A 21,843-nucleotide genomic window follows, 5' to 3' on the forward strand; every position below is an offset into this window, starting at 1 on the left:
AATTCTGCTTTTGGACAAATATGTGCACAAATTTATTCCAAATGCAAAGATGTGACTCTTTTGTTACTCCCAGGGAAGCTGGCCAATAAGAGCAAATAGCCAGGGACAGGATTATTAAGTGAAAATGACAAGGCTGGGAAAGAGGGAATGGGAAAAGGGGGCAGTGAGAAATCCTCGCATTTGTGGTCATGGCAAGTAAGCCTTGGTACTTTAAAGCATACCTTTTGTTGTTTGAATCCACACAGAGATGTTCAAGCTGGAGCCAACCTTTCGTTTAATCGTCAGTTCTATGATGAGCATTGGTCAAAGCATCGCGTTGTCACCTGTATGGATTGGTCTCTTCAGGTAAGATTTGCAGTTGTGAATCACATATAAAGGTTTGATTCTGTTTTATTTGGTAAGGTTTTGTTTCATTAACATTAGGCATTAGTTAACAATTGGCTATCAAAGAGTGTGTGTGGGGACGAGGGGGGAGATTAGTGAGCATATGAATCTGTCTTTTGGTTGTTTTTGATGTTAAAAATCATGACTTAATATTTAAAATATGTATTAATAACCGTACTCAAATGGTAAAACCTCCAGTTTTCCACTCTCCTAACAACTTCTACCCTACAGATACACATTTTCTGTACAAAAGTTTGTGGCACATTGAAAGTTTATAATTTGACAACCAAATAAAGTAAACACAATTGCAGGAAGAAATAACTAGCACAAAGAATTTAATATTTTGACTGTTTTATTTTTCATATTTAATGCCATAAAAAAAGATGGTGAATGTACCTGACTCTGCCACAGAGATTTTCAGCAGAGCTCTACGAAAACTGAAGGGTCTTACTGAAGAGTTTAGGTCCAGCTTGCCACAGAGTACTGTGGTTTTCAGTACTGGGGCTTCCTTCGTGCAGGTCTCTGAGATATACAGGAGCAGTGACTAGTTGAAAGGGGAGCAGCAGATGAGGACATGAAGTATCCCTGCTTCTGAGCACCTTAGGAGCTCAATGTGTAAAAGTTTATGTGCTTAAAGTTGAGGTAGATGAGCAGTGTATGTCGATGGGGAGAGGCAGTGGAATAGTCACCCAGTGATTCTGACTAGCAATAATTTTCTCTCCATCTTCCTGTACACCTACTAAGACCGTCCTACTGTGCATCTTCCTGTACACCTACTAAGATGCACAGTAGGACGGTCTTTTATCCCTCCATACCAGGTGACGGGCTTTTGTGTCTTAAAATGACAGTTGACCAGGTGAAGGGAAGCAGTGAATTGGCAGGCAATTAGAATGAAAGGCATTGGAAGCCAGGGAGAGACAGTCCTGCATTAGATCAGGAGGCCCACATAATTTAGTTTTAATGTGCTACATAGGCCATAGTTCCTTGGTTACATCATACATGATCCAAGATACTTTAGGAACAATGGGATATAATCTCATTTGCATATGAACTGAGTTTTTTCGTCTATATAACTGACTCCCCAAGAATCAAATTAAGAATTTATTTCTGTGCTTTCATATCTAAGAATATAAATTTTACAAGAGGTATGTACTGGCTTGTGGGTGGCCTTTAAACACATATGGATTTACACAGAAATCAAGTATAAGCCTGAGGAAATGCTTATCGTGGTTGTTCACTTGTTCAGGAGCTGGAAATTACATGGAATTCTTATCTGATATTTTCCTAACAGGCAGCTTTTAGTAGTCCCAGGACAGCCAGATAAAGCCGAGTTAGAAAACTGCCAGATGTAATTGCTCAGCCCCTCAGGCACACAAGCATGTTCTATTTCCCGCCTCTTTGTTCTGGGGTGGGCCCACCCCATGCTTCCCTCCCCTCCCTGCCTTCCCCTCCCAGTTGCTCATGAGTCCTTATTTCTTTGGCATGTGCAGTTGAGCTATTCTCAGTGCCACTCCACATTTCATTGGTGGAGGAGGGGGGGAGCATTCTGGCTTTTCTCATTTCCTTTGTCATGTACATGTAATGAAGAAGGAACTTGAGCAAGCTTGATGTATCTCACCAAGCAGAGGTTTATGGTACCCTCAAACTCCCACCCCGACATTATGCAATGCCTAGTGTACCAAATGGTATTTGACTGATCAGGCAAATGGCAGAATACATTACTCAGTTGTCTGTGATTAAACTGTTCCTGCAAAGTATGCTGAAGGCAAATAGGTTAACTGGAAAAAATATAAAAAGAACATTGATGCCTTGATTAAACACCAGAGGGGTAGCCGTCTTAGTCTGGATCTGTAAAAAGCAACAGAGAGTCCTGTGGCACCTTAAAGACTAACAGCTGTATTGGAGCATAAGCTTTCATGGGTGAATATCCACTTTGTCACCCACAAAAGCTTATGCTCCAATACCGCTGTTAGTCTTAAAGGTGCCACAGGACTCTCTGTTGCTTTATTAAACACATTATCTAGTTCCCTAGTCACTTGTGACATATAGGTCAGGACATGTGGGATCTCTCGTACAATTGAAGTCAATCCCGTAGTCTGCTCTGTCTTTTGCAGAAAGAAGGGTAAAAGTCTTAGATCCTTGCTCAGCTTTTATTCAGGCAAATGCCCAAACTTTCATGTAGAAAGGGAGGGAAATCACATTGCTTGGTTTAGAATGAGGTTATATCGGATAATCTAAAGCCAAAAACAAGTGAAAAGCCACAGAGTTCAGATACACAGTGCCTGATCCTTCTTGACTCTCGTGTGATCACCCCAAAGGCAGGCCAAGGGTGGGACATTTTACAAAACTGTCCTTAATGTAGACAGGACCTAAGTGTGGTGTTTGTCTGTGGGATTAACCCTTGCCTTCCCAAAAGGGCAATTGGTATGCATTCATTGATTGGGGACCTTGGAGTCAGGATTTTCTTCATCATCCCCTGAGAGGTGCCCACTTGACAATTTTCATAGTGCTTCACCTCCTCTCTGAATAGCAATCACACCTTCAAGTCAAAACTCCTCATAATGGTGGTTGTCCAATTCAATATGATGCCAATCAATGATTGAATATCTAAAGCTGGGACTAAATTTACAAGTTGATGCCTACACTGTGACTGCAGAATACATGCAAACTGATAACTTACAAGCCGGCATTTGTTTGTGCTCAGACGGGCTACCATAAAGTCACTCAGGCCTGGTCTACACTAAGTGTTTAAACCGATTTTAGCAGCGTTAAACCGATTTAATGCTGTACCCGTCCACACTATGAGGCCCTTATATCGATATAAAGGGCTCTTTAAATCGATTTCTGTACTTCTCCCCGACAAGAGGAGTAGTGCTAAAATCGGTATTACCATATTGGATTAGGGTTAGTGTGGCCGCAAATCGACGGTATTGGCCTCCGGGCGGTATCCCACAGTGCACCACTGTGACCGCTCTGGACAGCAATCTCAACTCGGATGCAGTGGCCAGGTAAACAGGAAAAGCCCTGCGAAATTTTGATTTTCATTTCCTGTTTGCCCAGCTTGGAGCTCTGATCAGCATGGGTGGCAATGCAGTCCCAAATCCAAAAAGAGCTGCAGCATGGACCGTACGGGAGATACTGGATCTGATTGCTGTATTGGGAAACAAATCTATTCTATCAGAGCTCCGTTACAGAAGATGAAATGCCAAAACGTTTGAAAAAAAAATCTACAGGCTACACAGTGCTGCGTGACAAGCGTAACGGGAGGCCAGAGACTCAAATGGACGCTCATGGAGGGAGGGAGGGGGTACTGAGGACTCCAGCTATCCCACAGTCCCCAGCAGTCTCTGAAAAGTATTTGCATTCTTGGCTGAGCTCCCAATGCCTGTAGGTTCAAACACATTGTCCAGCGTGGTTCAGGGTATAGCTCGTCAATTTACTCCCTCCCCTCACCACGTGAAAGAAAAAGGAAAGAAATCGTTTCTTGACTTTTTTCAATGTCACCCTATGTCTACTGAATGCTGGTGGTAGACGCGATACTGCAGCAGTGAAGAGCAGTATCTGCTCTTCTCCCCTCCCTGGTGGCAGACGGTACAATATGACTGCTATCTGTCGTCACCATCAGCCCGTGCTTGATAACTGCTGAATACCCCTGGCTGGCCTCAGGGGCGCCTGGGTAAAAATAGGAATGATTCCTGGTCATTCTCAGTAGATGGGACAGAACGGCCGGTAACCGTCCTCATCATAGCAACTGGGGGCTGAGCTCCATCAGCCCCCTCCCTTTCCTGTGTAAAGAAAAGATTCTGTACTGCCTGGACTATCATAGCAGCGGCATGCTGGGCTCCTCTCCCCCGCACTGCTTAATGTCCTGCCTGGACTGTCATAGCACCAGGAGGCTGCCTCCCCCTCATTTTATCTCACTAACAAGTCACTGTTTGTTATTCCTCCATTCTTTATAACTTCATGACACAAATGGGGGGGACACTGCCACGGCAGCCCAGGAAGGTTGGGGGAGGAGGGAAGCAAGGGGTGGGGTTGTTGCAGGGGCACCCCCCATGAATGGCATGTAGCTCATCATTTCTGCGGGATCTGACACAGAGCGGCTGTGCTCTCTGATACACTGGTTCTCTAGTACACTTGCCCCATATTCTAGGCAGGACTGAATCTATTTTTAGAAACCATAAAGGAGGGATTGACTCGGGGAGTCATTCCCAGTTTTGCTTTTGTGCCCCCGGCCGATCTCAGCCAGGGGCACCCATGATAGCAGCAGACAGCACGGAAGGACAGATAACCATCATCTCATTGCTAAATTACACTGGCAGCAAATGGTACAGAACGACTGATAACCATCTCTGCTATCATGCAAAAGCAAATGAATGCTTCTGTGTAGCGCTGAAGTATCGCCTCTGTCCGCGGCATCGAGTACACATACGGTGACTCTAAAAAAAAAAAGCTGAACGAGCTCCATGGTTGCCGTGCTATGGCATCTGCCAGGGCAATCCAGGGAAAAAGGGTGTGAAATGATTGTCTGCCGTTGCTTTCCCAGAGGAAGGAATGACTGACAACATTTACCCAGAACCACCCGCAACAATGATTTTTGCCCCATCAGCCACTGGGCTCTCAACCCAGAATTCCAAGGGGCGGGGGAGACTGCGGGAACTATCGGATAGCTACGGAATAGCTACCCACAGTGCAACGCTCCGGAAATCGACGCTAGCCTTGAACCATGGACGCACACTGCCGAATTAATGTGCTTAGTGTGGCCGCATGCACTCGACTTTACACAATCTGTTTTATAAAACCAGTTTATGTAAAATTGGAATTATCCCGTAGTGTAGACGTACCCTTAGAAACCTCCAGTTGTGTTCTACAGGAAAATGAACTAGCCCCAAATAGGCAACTGTGCCGGTAAACAGATACTTGGGTACACAGCCAAACCGTCTTTACCTCTCTCCCAATCCTAGGAGGGACTGGCTGGTTTTTGGTGTAAAGCAGATCAGTCTGAAGGATGCTGTACTTCGTATCAGGTGCCAATGGCCCGTAAAGGCTGTTCCAGCAGCCAGGGAATGCTGGAAAGTAGGTGCAACTCACCCTGTTTCCTTTTCCCCAGAATGGCCCATACATTGGAGTTGGGAGAGGAGATGAAATGACAGCAGCTATGGCAGCCCTATGCTAACCAAATACTCCTTCACACATTGGAAGAGGGGTCTGGGATCTGGCCTCTATTCTACTTAGGAATGATAAAAATTGAATAAAAACATAATCAGGTGTATGAAACACTGGTCCATAAAAAAAGACCAAATTAGGTCTTTTATATGACACTCAGCTCTACGTTATTGTAGTATTTCTGTTATGGTTTATTTTGCTCCAGAGGAACTTTTGAAGGATGGGGGGAGGAGGAAAAAAGATTTTAAAACCTTTTTTAAAAATGGCTTTGTAGGCTTCAAACTAGAAGGGACCAAATTCATGAAGTCATTATAGTTGTCATAGTTACATCAGGAATTAATTTGGCCCATTATCTTTATAGAAGCTGTCTGTATTGAAGAGCTGTTTCTTCCAGCTCTGCATTTCCCCTGCACAGTGGTAAATGGCTTGGAACTAAGAGATCTCACCAGCCTGCCTTTGTAATGCTGCAGATACCAGAAGAAGAACTTGAACTGAATCACTCTTGGTTGAAACCGGAGAGGCTTGATGACAAGTCATTCTCCATGAGGGCCCTATTCATTTGCCAGAACCCCTATCTTCTAACCTGGACATGCTACAAAGCTTGTTTTTTTATCTTGGACATTTGGATTGAGGGATAGAGTTTTTTGAAGTACACCTCTACCTCGATATAACGCTGTCCTCGGGAGCCAAAAAATCTTACCGCGTTATAGGTGAAACCGCATTATATCGAACTTGCTTTGATCCACTGGAGTGCGCAGCCCTGCCACTCCCAGAGCACTGCTTTACCACGTTATATCCGAATTCATGTTATATTGGGTCATGTTATATCGGGTCATGTTATATCGAGGTGGAGGTGTAGATGTATGTGTGTAAGTGGGGGATGAGAACACTATAAATGATTTGTTTTGTGTGAGTAGATTATTGTTAATATTATTATTTTGATCTTGATATTTGGAACCTGGGATTTTTAACGGTCATAAAAGTGCCCAGGCCAATTTTAATAGTCACTTATTAACTTAAATTATGAAATACATAAACAAATATTTGTATAAAGTATTCACATAATGATATACTCATTCACCCATATGCCAGCTATATATAAATATATGTATTTGCTTATTTTTCAGCAAGATTAGGTTAGATTCTTTTGTAATAAAGTAGATTTCTTGGTTTTTCTCATTCCTGATGTAACTGAACTGAAGTAAATAGACTTTCATCAGAAATATGTTTGGCTCCCTGAACTTAAATTAGTTTTGCTTATGATATTTGAAAACAATATATTATAATCAATATAGTCTGAAAGTCTAATTCATCATACATGTTTTCTTTGAGATTGAGCGTACTAGAAAATATGGACCTGATTCTTCACTGTAATGAGTGCCCTCAAATCCTGTTTGATGACACTCTGCACTTCAAAAGAGTACCTCAGCATCTTGCAGAATTAGACCCTGTGTGAAGAAAGTTTTTATTTGTTATCTGAATCTTCTGTACTAGATGCCTTGTTCTTATTCTGAAATAAGAAGGAAAAAGCAACTCTCTACCATGCTGAAAAATGTGGACTTCAGAATAAAAGCTGATCTATTGTTTGAATATTATGTGTGTGTATATATATATATTATATAAATTGATGGAGACTAAAATTTCATAGTCTCAGAAAGGAAATTTTTAAGCATTCAAATTAAATTTTCAGATTTCACTATTAGTAGAATTTCAGTAAAGGGACCTTTTTCATAGCAAAGTTTGAATATCTGAAGCCTTTCTTAAGTTATACATTTTAGAGAACTACCTACAGTAAATAATGGTATCCTGGTGATAACTGAGAGGACGCTGATATAAAGCCAACAGAGAAATCTTTAAGGACTTTACTAATAAAATATAAAACCAAAGTGTAGCTAAACAGTATGTTTGGAGTGGTGTGTGTTATTATTAAAACCAGATACTTGATACCACATGTAGCGCGAGAAATGATTGCTTCTGTCTCATATGATTTCACACAGTTTCTTCATCCCCAAAACAGAATCTAATCCTACTGCATGTTCTCTTGTGTCTAGTACCCTGAATTGATGGTTGCATCTTATAACAATAACGAAGATGCTCCACATGAGCCAGATGGGGTGGTCTTAGTTTGGAACATGAAGTTTAAGAAAACCACACCAGAATATGTTTTCCATTGTCAGGTAAGATTCAGTAAGCCATTCATTTCCTACTAGGCAAAACAGAGTTTGCTATGCAACCCATCTGCCTATTGCCTGGATGAAGAGGCCAAGGTTAAAAATAGACAATTTTGGAAAAAGTACAAGCAGCAGTCTAATGTTTTGAGAAAGCATCAATCCTTCTGAAACAATAATGCAGCCCTGTCAGGGATTGAGTGTCATTCTCTATTTAAAACAATCCCTAAAAGAATTAGTTTATAAAGACCTTGCGCTTATGAAGTAACTGTGGTGTACCACTTCCTCATCCAGGCAGCAACATATGCTTTCCCACCCACGTTCACTTCCTTGCATCCTCTGTGTCCCAAGCTGCCTACTCTCACTCCTCTGATGTTCAATGTGATTTTTCAACTTTAAAATGCATAAATATACACCATATTTTTGAACATTCATTTTGCTGAGATCTTGGTAAAAATGACTTAAGCAATATGAAGATTCTTCAACAAATTAGCATTTGACTGTCCTTTGGGCTATCCAGCTACCATTTAATTTCACTCAGTGCTATTGCATGACCAAGCCTCTTCAGAAGTCTATAGACAATTTAAAAATAGTCTGATGCTTCATTTCCTTGTGCATGTTTACACTTCTTTCCCCATTGTTTTTCTATTTCACTTGACATAGCCTGAAATCATCTGAATTTTCTGCTCATATGCTCTATTTCCATCACATTGCCCAAATGATGGCGCATGGCTTGGGTCAATATCCTTCCATTGTAATTATTTTTGGAATCCTGGCATGCAAAAAGCATGTGGAAAAGTTTGTTTGTAAAATTTTACAATTGGGGATTAGTAAACTGCAGACTATGCTGTGGTAAAAATTGCCTCTTTTGGAAGAATATGTATTACCTGGCTAGCTATGTGAACTGAGTGGTCATTTTACATTTAAGGACCAAACATTTTTTTGAACTACATTTATGTTTGGACTTTGGTACATTGTCAGATGTAACATAGTGGGAGGGTGTTGCTAGAATTGGAGTAACTGCTTCAACCTGATTAATTCACATGTTCTTCTAATTTACTATCCCAAAAGCAACTCTGCAAGAAGCTGGGCCTGCACAGTAAATATGCCATACATATTTTTATCTTTGAAATAAGAACATTTTTTTCTTGGTATCCTATTTGGCAGTCTGATATGTCCCTTTAACACGTCTGAGAGCATGGCATCCCAATTATGCTCAGATCATTTTAAGATATTCGTGCAGCTTCATGTTCTAAACAAAATATTAAAGTGGAGAAAATACCCATTGAATATTCAAAAGGAATATGGTTTTATTCAAGTTAATGGTCAGATTCTGACCAGTCTTGTATGGGAAGGGCAAGACCTTCCTGTGAGGGAAAGACCAGCTACAGAGAGAATAATATACCCCATGAATTAAAAATCTGCCAGGACATGCACTTAATTTAAAGCTAAACCAGCTCATGGAAATGAACAAGCATTGAGCCAGATTCATCCCTCCATGGGAAACCATCCCCTCAAGGCACAAAGATGTCTTCAAGATTTGACTAACTGAGATTCTTCTTACTTCTCCCATAGCAGGGAGGGGTAGATCTCCTCACTTTCTGCCATGACATAATACAAGCATGGGGTCTGGACCCCTGAAAATCTCTGTCTTTTGGGATAGTCATGTAGCACAGTGCCTTCATGCAGAAACTTGGGTTAACCTCTCCTACAGTGACAACGAGCTCAGATTCTGTATCTATGGGAAATGTTGTGTTGCTGTGGCAGGATATCCACAGACATGTTGATGCTCATGTTCTCCAGTGCCATTTTAAATTGGAGCCAAATTTGAACCATGGTTTCTGGAAAGGTATCACATAGAATTTCTCCTGTGTCCCAGATTGGCTGAGCATACACCATGTGATTTAGAGGGGCAGCAGAAAGCTTTTCACTTGGTCTCTTGAAGACAGGCTGTTTTAGCTGAGCTAACTGATTCAGATGGAAAATACCAGAAAAAATGTATGCTACTCAGAATCTGGAAGTCAGTTCTCTAGATCATCATGTTGTTATTCTATTAGTTAGTGGAAACCAACCGTGGTATTATTTATCCTCGTTATCATATGCATTACAGTTTTGCAAGGGAAACATTCCCTGACTCCGAGTCCTGATTCAGCCACTTCACTAAGTCTTGTATCAGCTATGCCTAGTTTTCCTTCAGATCCAGCTGATACTGTGACTGTTCAGCAGTTATAAGTGAACGCACATTCTTCATTACAGCTACATTGCCCAGGCATGACAAAAATGACAAAAGTTCTGCCTTGATCAGTTGTCCCCCACAACCCCTCCCCATCCTTTGTCCCTGTATTTCCACATATCTGAGGTCTTGGAAAAACATCCGTTGGTCATAGGTAACCAAAATGTCCTATGCAGGCAAGACACCTGATCTGCTCACAGCTGTCCTCCCACAGGGATCACATATTATCTTCGACATAGACTCCATAGACAACACCCTCCATCATCTTCTACTCCACTGTGATCTTTAAACTCAGCCTATACAAATATGTATATAATGACTAGAAATACCACCACCTCTATTTAGTTCATGCTGTAGCCATTCAGATATGTAAAAGCTATTTATGAGTAAAACATAGATAAAGCTGTAACACAAGGACCTGTAGTTCTCAGTACTGCATGACAATTAGCTTAGAATAACTAAGGCAGTGATGACATAGGTGGTTACTAGGTAAGTTGTATTTAACCAGTAGATTGATCTTAAATCACAAGATAAGGAATACAATAAATGAGAGTGGTACATGATAGGGAAAGGCAAAGGGAGGTACTGCAGAAGTATACTTTTGGAATTTTAGGAAAGTTTAAAAGTATGTTGAACTTAACCAAAACTTACATGTACTAACTGCAGGTGTACCATGGCAACTAATTGATGTAAGTGCTAATGAGAATAATGTAAATGATTAATTGACCTAGTGAAGACAGGGACCCTAATAGTGTTATGTGGAAGTATGTACAAGGAAAGAAAGTTGAAAACATCATTAAATATTGTAAGATATTATCGGGGACAGCGTAACTGCCTATGAAAGCTAAGACCCAGCCTGTGGGCAGTGGGATACATTGGAATGACCATATGCAGATCGCTTCACCTATTCTGGGGTTCCCCAAAAGGGATGATGTGAGTATGCAGGTGTTGGACAATGTTGTATTGGCTCAATCTCCTTTCCTATATTATAGTGGTTGTGATCCTGTTGATTTGACTAACAAATTTTATAACATTGCTAGTCAGAGAGCACGTAATGGACTGTGCTCCTCAAGGTCCTCATTCTGTTGACAACCTCACTACTGTAGGTAATTTGGAAGCAGAACCCTTCCAACTATTGCATAGTAGATAAAAGCGTATACCCGCTTATCAATCAGGCTACACTACTCTCAGTATGCCTCTGAGATACAGCATAAGCAGGCCAGATATGTACCCTTTACGTTGTGCTCTCCACATAAATCAGCCACACATGCCAGAGTACAACATTAATAGACACAGGCTGATGCGTTTCTTTTTCTGCATGGAGGAGAAATAGGAGCATGTACTTGAGTTGAATATATTGCATATTGAATTGTATTCAATTACATGAAAAGTCTCTAAAATTGTTCTAGTACCTATGAATTTCCTGGACTCCTCGTTGTTATTACCAGTAGGTACATGCTGTGTGGTGATGTTTGATGGTGGAATTTTCACTTGATGTGTGGAACCTTCACTTTTTTTATGTTCTGATCTGACTTTCAAATGTTTTGTGTTTTCAACTTACAACATGCTGTATATAACATAGCTCTACATTAACAATGCATTTTTGAGGCAGATGAAGTGAGAGGAAGAGATGGACTTTTTGTTTTTTGAATTACTGCATTCCTTCCCATTTAAATGCCTTTTTTACATTCCCTAAACCCAGGATTATATTTTGCTCACTAGTCCAAGTTCTGGTTCTAGTGAACCCACTTGATCATCCACAAAATCAGACTTTGCCTTTTGAACAGCAGCTTTGTAATGAGATTCAGGCATGAGGAAACTGGACATTACAGATGTGAGTGTCTTCAGACTGCACAAAGAACCCAGGCAAACTAATTCTGAGAAAAAAATTAATACATTTATGAACCCATTTCAAACCAAGCTCTAGGAAATACCCCCCATATATGATGTTATAGCATCAGCAGCAGTATGCTTGTGGAACCTCTTTAGACCATTAATCAGATAAGTGAACTTCATCGAACAGAACCTTAAATGATTTCAGCTTTAGAGTAAATTCTGTGAATGTTTGAAATTCCGTGTCAGGAGTCATAACCTTACTTCTGTATCTTTTCCAGTATATATTAAAGATGGTTATAAGTAAAATTCATTAGAATGGAGTTTAAAGCTTTTTAGTGTTTGGTGTTTATTGTAATCTTTTGTGAGACCATTGGAATTGCCATAGCTGATCACATCCATTGTCTGCCTTGTCCCGTATTCTTTCTGAAAGTGGTCAGTACCAAATGCTTCAGTGGAAGGTTTATAGTTGCCACAAGGTCAGTTATGCAGTAATCTGTCAATAGAGGAGTTTTTTCCTAACACCAGGCAGCTAGGCTCAGGTTTTAAAGAATGTTTAGGCATTGCTGCATTCACTATTGCAATGTCTAGCTGATTTATGATCCAAAGTCTCATTGTCAAAATTGGGACACTTGTGGAGCCAAAATCCCAGTGACTGTTTATACGATTTAGGCTTCTGAATGCCTAAATGACTTTTGAAAATGAGATTTAGTCTTCCAAATCCGTTAGGCATTGCAATGCTGAGTGCAGCAACACCTAAATATTTTCAAAAATCTGAACCCTAGTTGTTAGTTAAGTCCTGAAGCCTAGGGGCTGATCTCCCCATAACAGACCTGATGAAGAGCTCCGTGGTGAAAGCTTGTCTCTGTCACCAACAGAAGTTGGTCCTTACCCAACTTCTCTCTCTTATTTTAGCTATTGTAACTGGTGATTATATTCTTGCTATTCTTATAAACATCTAATTCTTTTTAAAATCCTACTAAGTACTTTGACCATAGGTGCTGGAACTAGGGGTGCTGGGGGTGCTGTTGCACCCCTCAATTTGAAATAGTTTCCATCATATATAGGATTTAGTTTGGTTCAATGGCTCTCAGCTCCCCCACTATGCAAGTTGTTCCAGCGCCCTTGACTTTGGCTCATTAATGTAGTGTGGGTGGCAGTACGTTTCACAGACTAATTATACATTGTGTAAAATGTTTGATCATTTTTAAATATGTTGCTTTTTTATTTCTTTGACTATTCTCTTGTTATGTTTTAGAAGAGGAAAGACTAAATAACACCCAGCTCACCTTCTCTCTATTATTTATTATTTTATCTATTTCCGTCACATTATCTCCTTTTCCCCTTTCTTCAAAACAGAAACAAAACTCCTAGTATTTTTAATCTCTTCTGATTTGGAAATCTTCCTTTACTTCATCATTTCTTCTTTTTACCTTTCTCTGGATTTTTTCTCTTTCTGGATATATCCAGTGACATGCTGCTGCCAATATTTTAACAAGGGAGTGCCACAAATTGTTTCCTCCTTTAGCTCATCATAAATCCCAGCACCACAAGGGTGCATGTGGTGGTAGAAGTGGAGAGACAGGGAAGAATGAAGGACATGAGTTTGTTCATTTGTTTTCCTGTGTAAGCAGAAACGTTTTATCAGAAACATAACCAAAGAGAAAGGCAACAACCCTTCCAAGGAAAGATTTGTTAAATGCTTTTCACTGTGAGTGTTCTTTGGTAATCACAAATATACTGTGCATATTGATAATATAGCAGAGACTTCAGCCTGTGTAATTTCAAATGGGAAGGGTCAGGGACCCTCCCTCTGGAACATCATGGACTCCTAGGGCAATGAGATACATTCGAAAGGCAAAAATGTGCACTTTCGAAGTATTGTATGGGGCCCCGGGGATGAGCCATTCCTTGCAGGGATGGTTTGGCAGCATCTAGAGAGGGAGTGAATTGCAGCATATCACGCTGACTCTCTCTTCAGTTTGGTGGCAGCATTTTAACAAGAGCTTCCCAGGATTCCCCTCCACCGTATAGCCTTTTTTGGATGGGGATGACCAAAACTGACCACAGTGGGCCTGAACATCAGCTGGTATAAATCAGCGTATATTGAATGGAGCTACACTGACTTACGCTACCTGAGGATCTGGCCCAGTATTCAAGGTGATAGCATACCCAGAGCATCAATTCATAACAGTATTACAATATTTTCAGTCTCATCCTCTACTGCTTTTTTAGTAGAGATTAATATCATGTTTGGTATTGTTTTCATTGTGCAAATAAGTGATAACCTCTGGATTATCCACAAGTGCTAAGGTTACTGTTACTCATTGTCCATAGTTTATGTGTGATTAATCATCTGTGTCCCATGATGTTTCTCTTCCCTGATAGGATGACCTAAACTTTAAACAGGATGCAAATCTAAACAAGCATTTGAGGCTTTGCATCCCACCCAGACCTATACCATCACGGGCCATGCCAATTTTGATAATCTTTTTCAGGTCTGGGATCTTCGTCTGCTCAGGTATGGCAGTGGTCTGTCATTCACCCTCCTGTCCCTGGACCAGACGAAGGCTTTCTACGGGGTGGCCCCTGGGTATCTCCTAGGCACTCTGCATGCATTTGGCTTTGGGCCCCAGTTTGTGGGTTTTCTCCAGATGCTGTATGCCTCCACAGTGTTTGGCTCAACTAGACCCTGACTGGACCTGTCATCTTTGGTCAAGGGGAACATCAAGGCTTCCCGCTGTCAGACCAACTGTACACTCTGGCTGTCAAGCCCTTCCTTCTTCTCCTTCACAGGAGGTTGACGGGTTGTTGCTCCGCCAGCCAGAACTGTGGGTGTTCCTGTCATTGTATGCTGACAACGTGCTCCTCGTGGTCCAGGACCTAGACATTTAGCATGAGTGGAGGCCTCAAGCTGTCTCCCCAGTGGCCTCCTCTTCCCAGGTCAGCTGGGTCAAGAGCTCTGGCCTGATGATTGGGGACGAGTGCAGATGAACTCCTCCCACACGTGATCCAGATCACCTGGTGGAGTGTAGGTCTGTTGCTGTATCTGGGCATCTACCTTTCCACCACCCATCTCTCCCCACCAGAGAACTGGCACAACTTGGAGGGCAGGGTGGCTAAGCAGCTGCGGAGGTGATGGCACTGCTCAGATGCCTTTCCCTGCGGGGGGGGGGCACTCATGTTTAACCAGCTGGTCCTGTCCATCCTGTGGCACTGGCTCAACACCCTTAACCTGCAGAGTCACCTGGCCTGCCTTGAGCAGCTAACTCTGGAGTTCTTTTTGCCAGGGCTGCACTGAGTCTCTGCAGGGATTCTGAGTCTCCCCCTGGAGGAAGGAAGACAGGGCCTGCTCTGCCTCCACAGTCAGTTCCATGTCTTCTGCCTCCAGGCCCTGCAGAGACTTCTTTATGGTGCAAGTAGTCCATCATAGCACTGTGCCACGTGCCTTCCTCCACTGCCTCTGAGGGCTCTAATTTAACCGGACATGCTTTACTACGGCCAGGGTTGGGGGGAGGGGGAGACCTGGGTGTATCCACTGGTGCTTGGCTGACACATGGGAATCTCCACCCCCCCTAGCACTTACTCCAGGAGGTGAGGGCATTCTTACCTTCCACCTCTTGGGTTTTTTTTCAAGGGGTCCTGCGGGAGGATGCTCCCTGCCTGGCCTTCACCCCTGGCCCTCTGGATCTTGTCATTGGGCCCTGGCCCCATGAGTTCCCCACAGCCACTCCCTCTGTGTAATCTGTGCCAGCTGCATGAACTGCACCTATCCCAGCTGTACATAGTCAAGCTCCACACCTTTCGTTTCTTCACCCTTGTGTCCCAGCCCAATACCAAGTGGCAGGAACTCCTACCATCTGTGGAGGGTGAGGCGCCCTGGTGGGCCAGTGTGTATTCCATCCTGGTTCCAAGGCCCGTGTACTTGGTATGGTTCACACATACCCCCAACTCTTGCTCCTTTTGTGGCGTGAAGGAGAACCTGGCACACATCTACCTCACATGTGCCAGATTGCAGCCCCTTTTCTGGCTCCTCCAGAACCTTCTTCTCGTGTTCTGGCTGCCCTTTTCCCCACACCTCCTGATCTATGCACACCCCATCCATGGCCCTACAAAGTCACAAAACCTCCTCATCAACCTTCTCCTGGAGCTAGTCAAGGTGGCCATCCACCATACCAGGAAGAGGATGCTGGAAGGAAAGGTGGTCTGCAACTGTGGGACCTACTTTTGTTCCTCCCTTCGCTCATGTATCTGGGCAGAGTTCCTTTGGGCTGCATCCATTGGCTCCCTGGATGCTTTCGAGGAGCAGGGGGCTCTTTCCCGGGTTCTCTACTTGGTGTCCTCTTCTGACTCCCTGCTTATGAACCTGTGACCCTCGCTCCTGTCCCTGTTTGTCATTAGTTGTCCTCCCTATTTACTTGAGATCTAGATCTGGTAGTGCCTACCCTTAGGGACGGGCCTTCAGATGTGAGCAGGCTTGCACCTGCCCACCCCTAGACCCTCAATAGGGGTTATTGTCCAGCACTCTGGCAGAGACCCTGCCAGCGGATCAGGAAGTAGGTACCCAGATACCAAATTTTAAAATAAATCAGTTACTTCAGGAGTGAGGGGGAGAGGAATCCAGAAGCCATAGGTATTAGCTGACCAGGAAAGGGTTACAAATAGGTCAAATTGAAACTTCTTTTCTAATTTGGTGGACTCTTTGTGCATTTTTTTACACTATTTAAGAAGTTCTAATCTGTAATCATAGTGACAGCAAAAGAAGTCATACCCTTTATTTGACTATATTTTGATTTATTTTTTAGATGAATACTTGAGCTATTCATTGCCTATTTCTCTGCAGTGACTCTTCCAAACATCCCAGAAGTGCAGTGTTTTGTACATATATGACAATGAAAATCACAGAGTCATAGAATCATAGAACTGGAAGGGGCATCAAGAGGTCATGTAGTCCAGTCCCCTGCACTCATGGCCAGACTAAGTATTATCTAGACCATCCCTAACAGGTGTTTGTCTAACCTGCTCTTAAACATCTCCAATTATGGAGATTCCACACCTTCCTGGGCAATTTATTTATGGGAGAAGTAACTTAATTCAGCATATTTTTAGGGAGAAGAGGCTATGTGCAGCAACTTTTATTTTAAGAAGGAGTAATCATTTTAAAGTTCTTTCAAGGAGTCAGATAGACTTTTAGCATAATCACAAACAAATATTTTTTGCAGTATAGCATCTTTAGTAGCAGCATCTATTTCTGTCCTTTTCCTACAGTGCCATGCAGTCATACTTACTTGGTAGATTCCATGTCTTTAGTAAACTGTCAATTTTTTGTGGGATATGGGCCTTGTGTTTTCTATTTTAATTTCAATAAAAGCTGTCCATGCTTGGAAAATATTGGTGGATTGAGTATAGTAATCAGCCACTCAACCACACCACAAAATGTTTCATTCCTCCTTAGTTTTTCTGTAGTGGCTTCTATACACTGTTATTAAGTTATGTGTTTGACCACTCTTCATTGCTTATCTTGGTGTGGTCTTCCCCTTTTCAACTGAATGGATGGAATCAAAAAGGCATATCTTAGAATTAAATGCAGTGAGGTAAGTGAAAGACTATATTTAGCGACTGGTGTTGGCTAGAGTTGCTTTTTTTCCCTCATTTGGTTCCTTTGTTGTTGTCTGCTCTTTCAAGGTCAACATAAATTCCCTCAGATATATTATGTGCTCCAGAGGCTTGTTTTCCAAAGGTGCTGAGCACCCAAATGCACAGGATGTGTGTGTGTGTGTGTGTGTGTGTGTGTGTGTGTGTGTGTGTGTGTGTGTGTGTGTGTGTGTGTGTGTGTGTAAAATGAGTTTGCGAGGTGCTGAGGTAATATGTGAAACTAAAACACTCCCTCTTTTTTCCTGCACGTCAGCCTACTTCTCTGCTGAAGCAAAGGCCAGAGCTCAGTCCTTTCAAGACTTTTTTTTAAAGTATTACAGTGGCAAGAGGAAGTCCCATACAATTTCTTAAAGAATAAGATTTAAAATATAAATATCTGCAACTAGCATTTGCAATACTTGTGCAAAGTTTTCTTAAACAACTTTTACATATGAACTTTGTTGGTGTTTTCCCACCTAGGTTTCCCCATATTGTTGCTATTACATAAACTTCTGTGGAAGGTATACCTGAGTGTACACACATATACACACACCCCTCTGATCTTTTCACAGAGATGCCCTCTGAATCTCACATCAAAAATGCACATGTCACCTAGACTCCTCAGAGTCAGAGGAGACTGCCAGTTCCACAGTTCCCCTGCAGATCCCTTAGAATTTCTTCAGCATCAACAGTCCAAAGATCTTCATGGCCAGCAGAGTCAGTAGGTGACAGTCTTCTCAGCTTCCAGAGAGACAGGGAGTCTGTAGCCTTGATCCAAAGTGGCACAGGCTCTAAGATGCAGATCTCTCTACATGTGCTGTTATCTGCTGAGTCCACAGGGCTGTCTCCAACTCCCTTTTATAACCATTCCCTACTGAAGTCGAACTGGCTCCGCTCTCAGATGGTGGATGTCTGGAGCCCAGCAGACTGTTTGCCCTTAATGGAAACTCACTGCATAACTTCAGAGGCAGTAACTACCCCACACTGGTTCTTGTAGATGCCTCTGTCTGGGTCCTTCTAACTAAGTACTCTGCCCTGCCCTGTTCTTGCCATTTGTGCACTAAATCAGGATTGGGAGAATTTTCACAGTCTCCGATGAAATGTCCTCACTGTCCACAATTGAAACATATATGTTCTCCTGCATAGGGGGAAGCAGATGCTGGCCATGTTATCTGCAACCAAGTCAACTGCTCCTCTGCTCAGAGAGATTTCTTTTTCCAGCCTATTTCAGAATTGCTCTCCCCAGTACCGGATGTTCCTTTAACAGCTAAAGGCTACTTTAATTAATGGGTCTCCCCATCCCTGCTATCTCTTGGTGAAGCTTTCGTTCTCCTTTTTTTTTTAATCAGAGAACTCCTTCTCAGCTGAACTCAAACAAGAGTTCTGCATAGGGAATATTTCTATGTCTGCCATCTGGATTAATACCCTTGATCCTAAATTTGGTTTGGTGTGACTCATGTAAAAACCGGTCTTGCATGTAGGAGTAAAATTCTGTGTCTTTCATTCCATCCCGAGAATTTCTTGGACTAATATATGTAATCTTCTCAGGTACCCAGAAGGTTGATATTGCGTATATTGATAAATTTCAGAAAACTGCACCTTAAGCTCTGATGCACTCACTATACCTGCTCTTTTCTATTGCTAACCTAGCCATCTTTCCTCATTTCTCTTATCTATGTAGCTTGCCTCTAGCCATTGCCTAGTAAAATAACTATCAATTGAACTACTTTTGGATTTTTGATGGTTGTGAACGGCTTCCATGGAAGTCAACAAGAATTGCACTGACTCACTCAAAGGTGGATTGTGACCCAAGGGAAGTGGCTTAGCTGTCTCTATTGAGACCAATTATATCACCCGGATGAAATGTTGTAGGCCAGGACCATATCCTACAATTTATGTTGACAGTGAACCTTCACAGTTAGTACTGTAGTCCACTGATTGTATCAGCTGCTAGAGTTAAATGAAAAGTAATTCATATTTTTCCACAAAGCCAATCAACTCGAACTCCATTTGAAACTGACTTCATTTCTTTATAATAAAATAATGGCAAATTTTATAACTCAAAGTGTGGGAGGAAAATCTCAAGAAATCTATGATGCCATTAACATTTAGCTCTGTTCTGAAAGGAACTGGATCCCATAGAGCTATATCCCTTCCCTTTTGTTTACCTTTATACTCCCAATACCTTCCAAAGCTGTTTTTCATGATAACTTTGATATATCATGATCTTGAACTGAATCTCACCTTTATATTCTCCTTTAAAGCACCATGCATACCAAGGCTACTGTGTAAATTATAACAAAATAATAGTATGCGGCCCATGATGTGTGTGCTAATACAAAAATGAGTGTTGTTTCAAAATTAGTAATTAACACTATGACTCATATGAACACTGTTGAGAAGAAAAAGGACAAAAAGAAAGAAGTCACCTAGCACCAGAATGCTGCTTTGCTTTTAGCAATGTTTAGCATCTACTTATTCATTTGAAACTCGGATTTCAGTTATTAATCAAAGAATTAAGAAATGACAAGATATTGCTTTTCTTGGATAGAAAATTTTATAAACAGTTACAGCTAAGAGCGTTTTTTGTGGGGGTAGAGTGTGACATGTTTGAAATGTTATGCTGTCATTTTTAGCAGCTCTGTTTCACTTTTTATGTGTTAAAATTCATGATTTGTAATGAATCTTTACCAACAGCATTCATTTCCTCTGCTTAAAGCTGCAGTATTCTTTCTATTAGACCTGATTCAAAGACTACATCAGCCATGTAGCTTATGCTACACATTCTATGATTTTAAAAAATGTTCCAAATCCTGCTTGTCTGATCACTTGCACTGATACCATTTTGAATTACAGCAATTTAATATAACATAATTTGTAGAAAACCTAACCTTTTCATTTTCAAAGTTAGACATGTAATATTTTTAGAAGCTTTAGCTACCTAAGGGAGGGGGGAAGACCCCATTCAAAACCTCTATTTCATTAAAGAGAATTATAGTGATATTGATGGTTTGCCAAAACCTCAAGCGGTGACAGAATCCACAAAGTGCCCTGAAAGGGATACCTTTGCAAAACCATTTCTTCACAGATGCCTTAAATTATTGATGCTTAAAAAAATACGACGTTGTCAGTTTGCTTTAGAATTTGGCGCAAACTTTACTGATAAAAATTGCAGATTTGATATACTGTTAGAAAAATAATCAAATCCTGTGATTGCTCATATAGGTGTTCAGTACATTAGGCATTGCAGATTTGGATACATTTTAAGATTTAATTTAAAATGTATTATGGAGGAAGAAAAAAAGCATAGTTTTCTTTTAGTTAATATGATCATTACAGTTAAAAAAATTGTTCTTGAACATCCAAAACTCCCACCGCAATGGGAGTCTGGAGGGTGCAAGGAATTCAATATCAGACCTGAAATCAGTAAGTAATAGAGATCTCTCTCTCTCTGCAGAATTTTTTGCCATAAAGGACATAAAGCACTGTGTAATTCCCAAGCCATACGGCAAATGATAGATAAACAGCCATAAGCATGACTTTTTTGTTTAGATTATGTAACTATGTTTTCTGTGTAAGCTACTTCCAATAGAGTGCCTTTGGTCCATATATGAGTAAATTATTTTACCTTATGTTTTTGTGTCTCTGTGGGAGCATTATGTGAACAGTGAAGTCTCATACTGTGTTATCTGGCACAAGATGCAGAACAGTTACTCTTTTGAAGTGCTCCAAAGTCCCCAAAAGCCAAAGAATCCATCACTAAAAGCCTGACTCCAACTGTCCCCTACCTTAGGTCTAAAATCAACAGCTTCCCACCCTCTGCCCCCACAGCTGGATGGCTGGCAAACAGCTCCCTGAAAAGAACTTTTGTATAAGGAAAACATTAATTTAATGATGATTAATACCCCTTGCATTCCATAAAGTGAAAATAAAAGTATTCACTCACTAGTTGAGATGCTGAAATTGTCAATGGAAGATTTTTCAGAGAGTGGCAAAGAACCTTTCGAAAATTAACAAATAGGAAGTGTATGTATTCTCTACAAGTAGACTTTAAAACTGTCAAATAATAGGTGCTACATATTCTGTTCTGTAGGGTGAGACATCATTTACTGGAGCTCCAAAGATGATAACTAACCATTTCATTTATGAAGCAATTCTCACCAAGGCATTCATGGTGTCGTACAATAATTTCATCTACATTATATAAACATAACGCAACACAAACAATATTACGAAAATGTTGACTTACCGTAAGTTTAACTTGACAAGAACTGGTGAAATTCTATTAAAAACAGGATTGTATCTTGAAAAAGTCCTGGGAAAGAAGTTAACATCCAATTACTTTAGTGTGAAATGCCAAACTAATGTTATGTGTGGAAGAGCCAGAATGCTTTTAAAAAAATCTCATAGTGGAGGTAATGAAAA

The 21,843-nt window shown here is 41.3% G+C and overlaps 1 protein-coding gene across 6 annotated transcripts in view; it reads left to right on the forward strand.

The window, feature by feature from the left end:
• The window catches only part of DYNC1I1 (dynein cytoplasmic 1 intermediate chain 1), a 240,748-nt gene that overhangs the window by 143,816 nt on the left and 75,089 nt on the right, over nt 1–21,843 (forward strand). For all 6 annotated transcript variants that reach the window (XM_030550619.1, XM_030550615.1, XM_030550613.1 and 3 more), the window contains exons 9-10: nt 246–345; nt 7,602–7,727. In XM_030550619.1, the coding sequence (XP_030406479.1) occupies nt 246–345; nt 7,602–7,727 (226 nt within the window). The remainder of the gene's footprint in view (nt 1–245; nt 346–7,601; nt 7,728–21,843) is intronic.

Source organism: Gopherus evgoodei, chromosome 2 (assembly GCF_007399415.2).
Source record: "Gopherus evgoodei ecotype Sinaloan lineage chromosome 2, rGopEvg1_v1.p, whole genome shotgun sequence".
In the NCBI taxonomy this organism is placed as follows: Eukaryota; Metazoa; Chordata; order Testudines; family Testudinidae; genus Gopherus; species Gopherus evgoodei.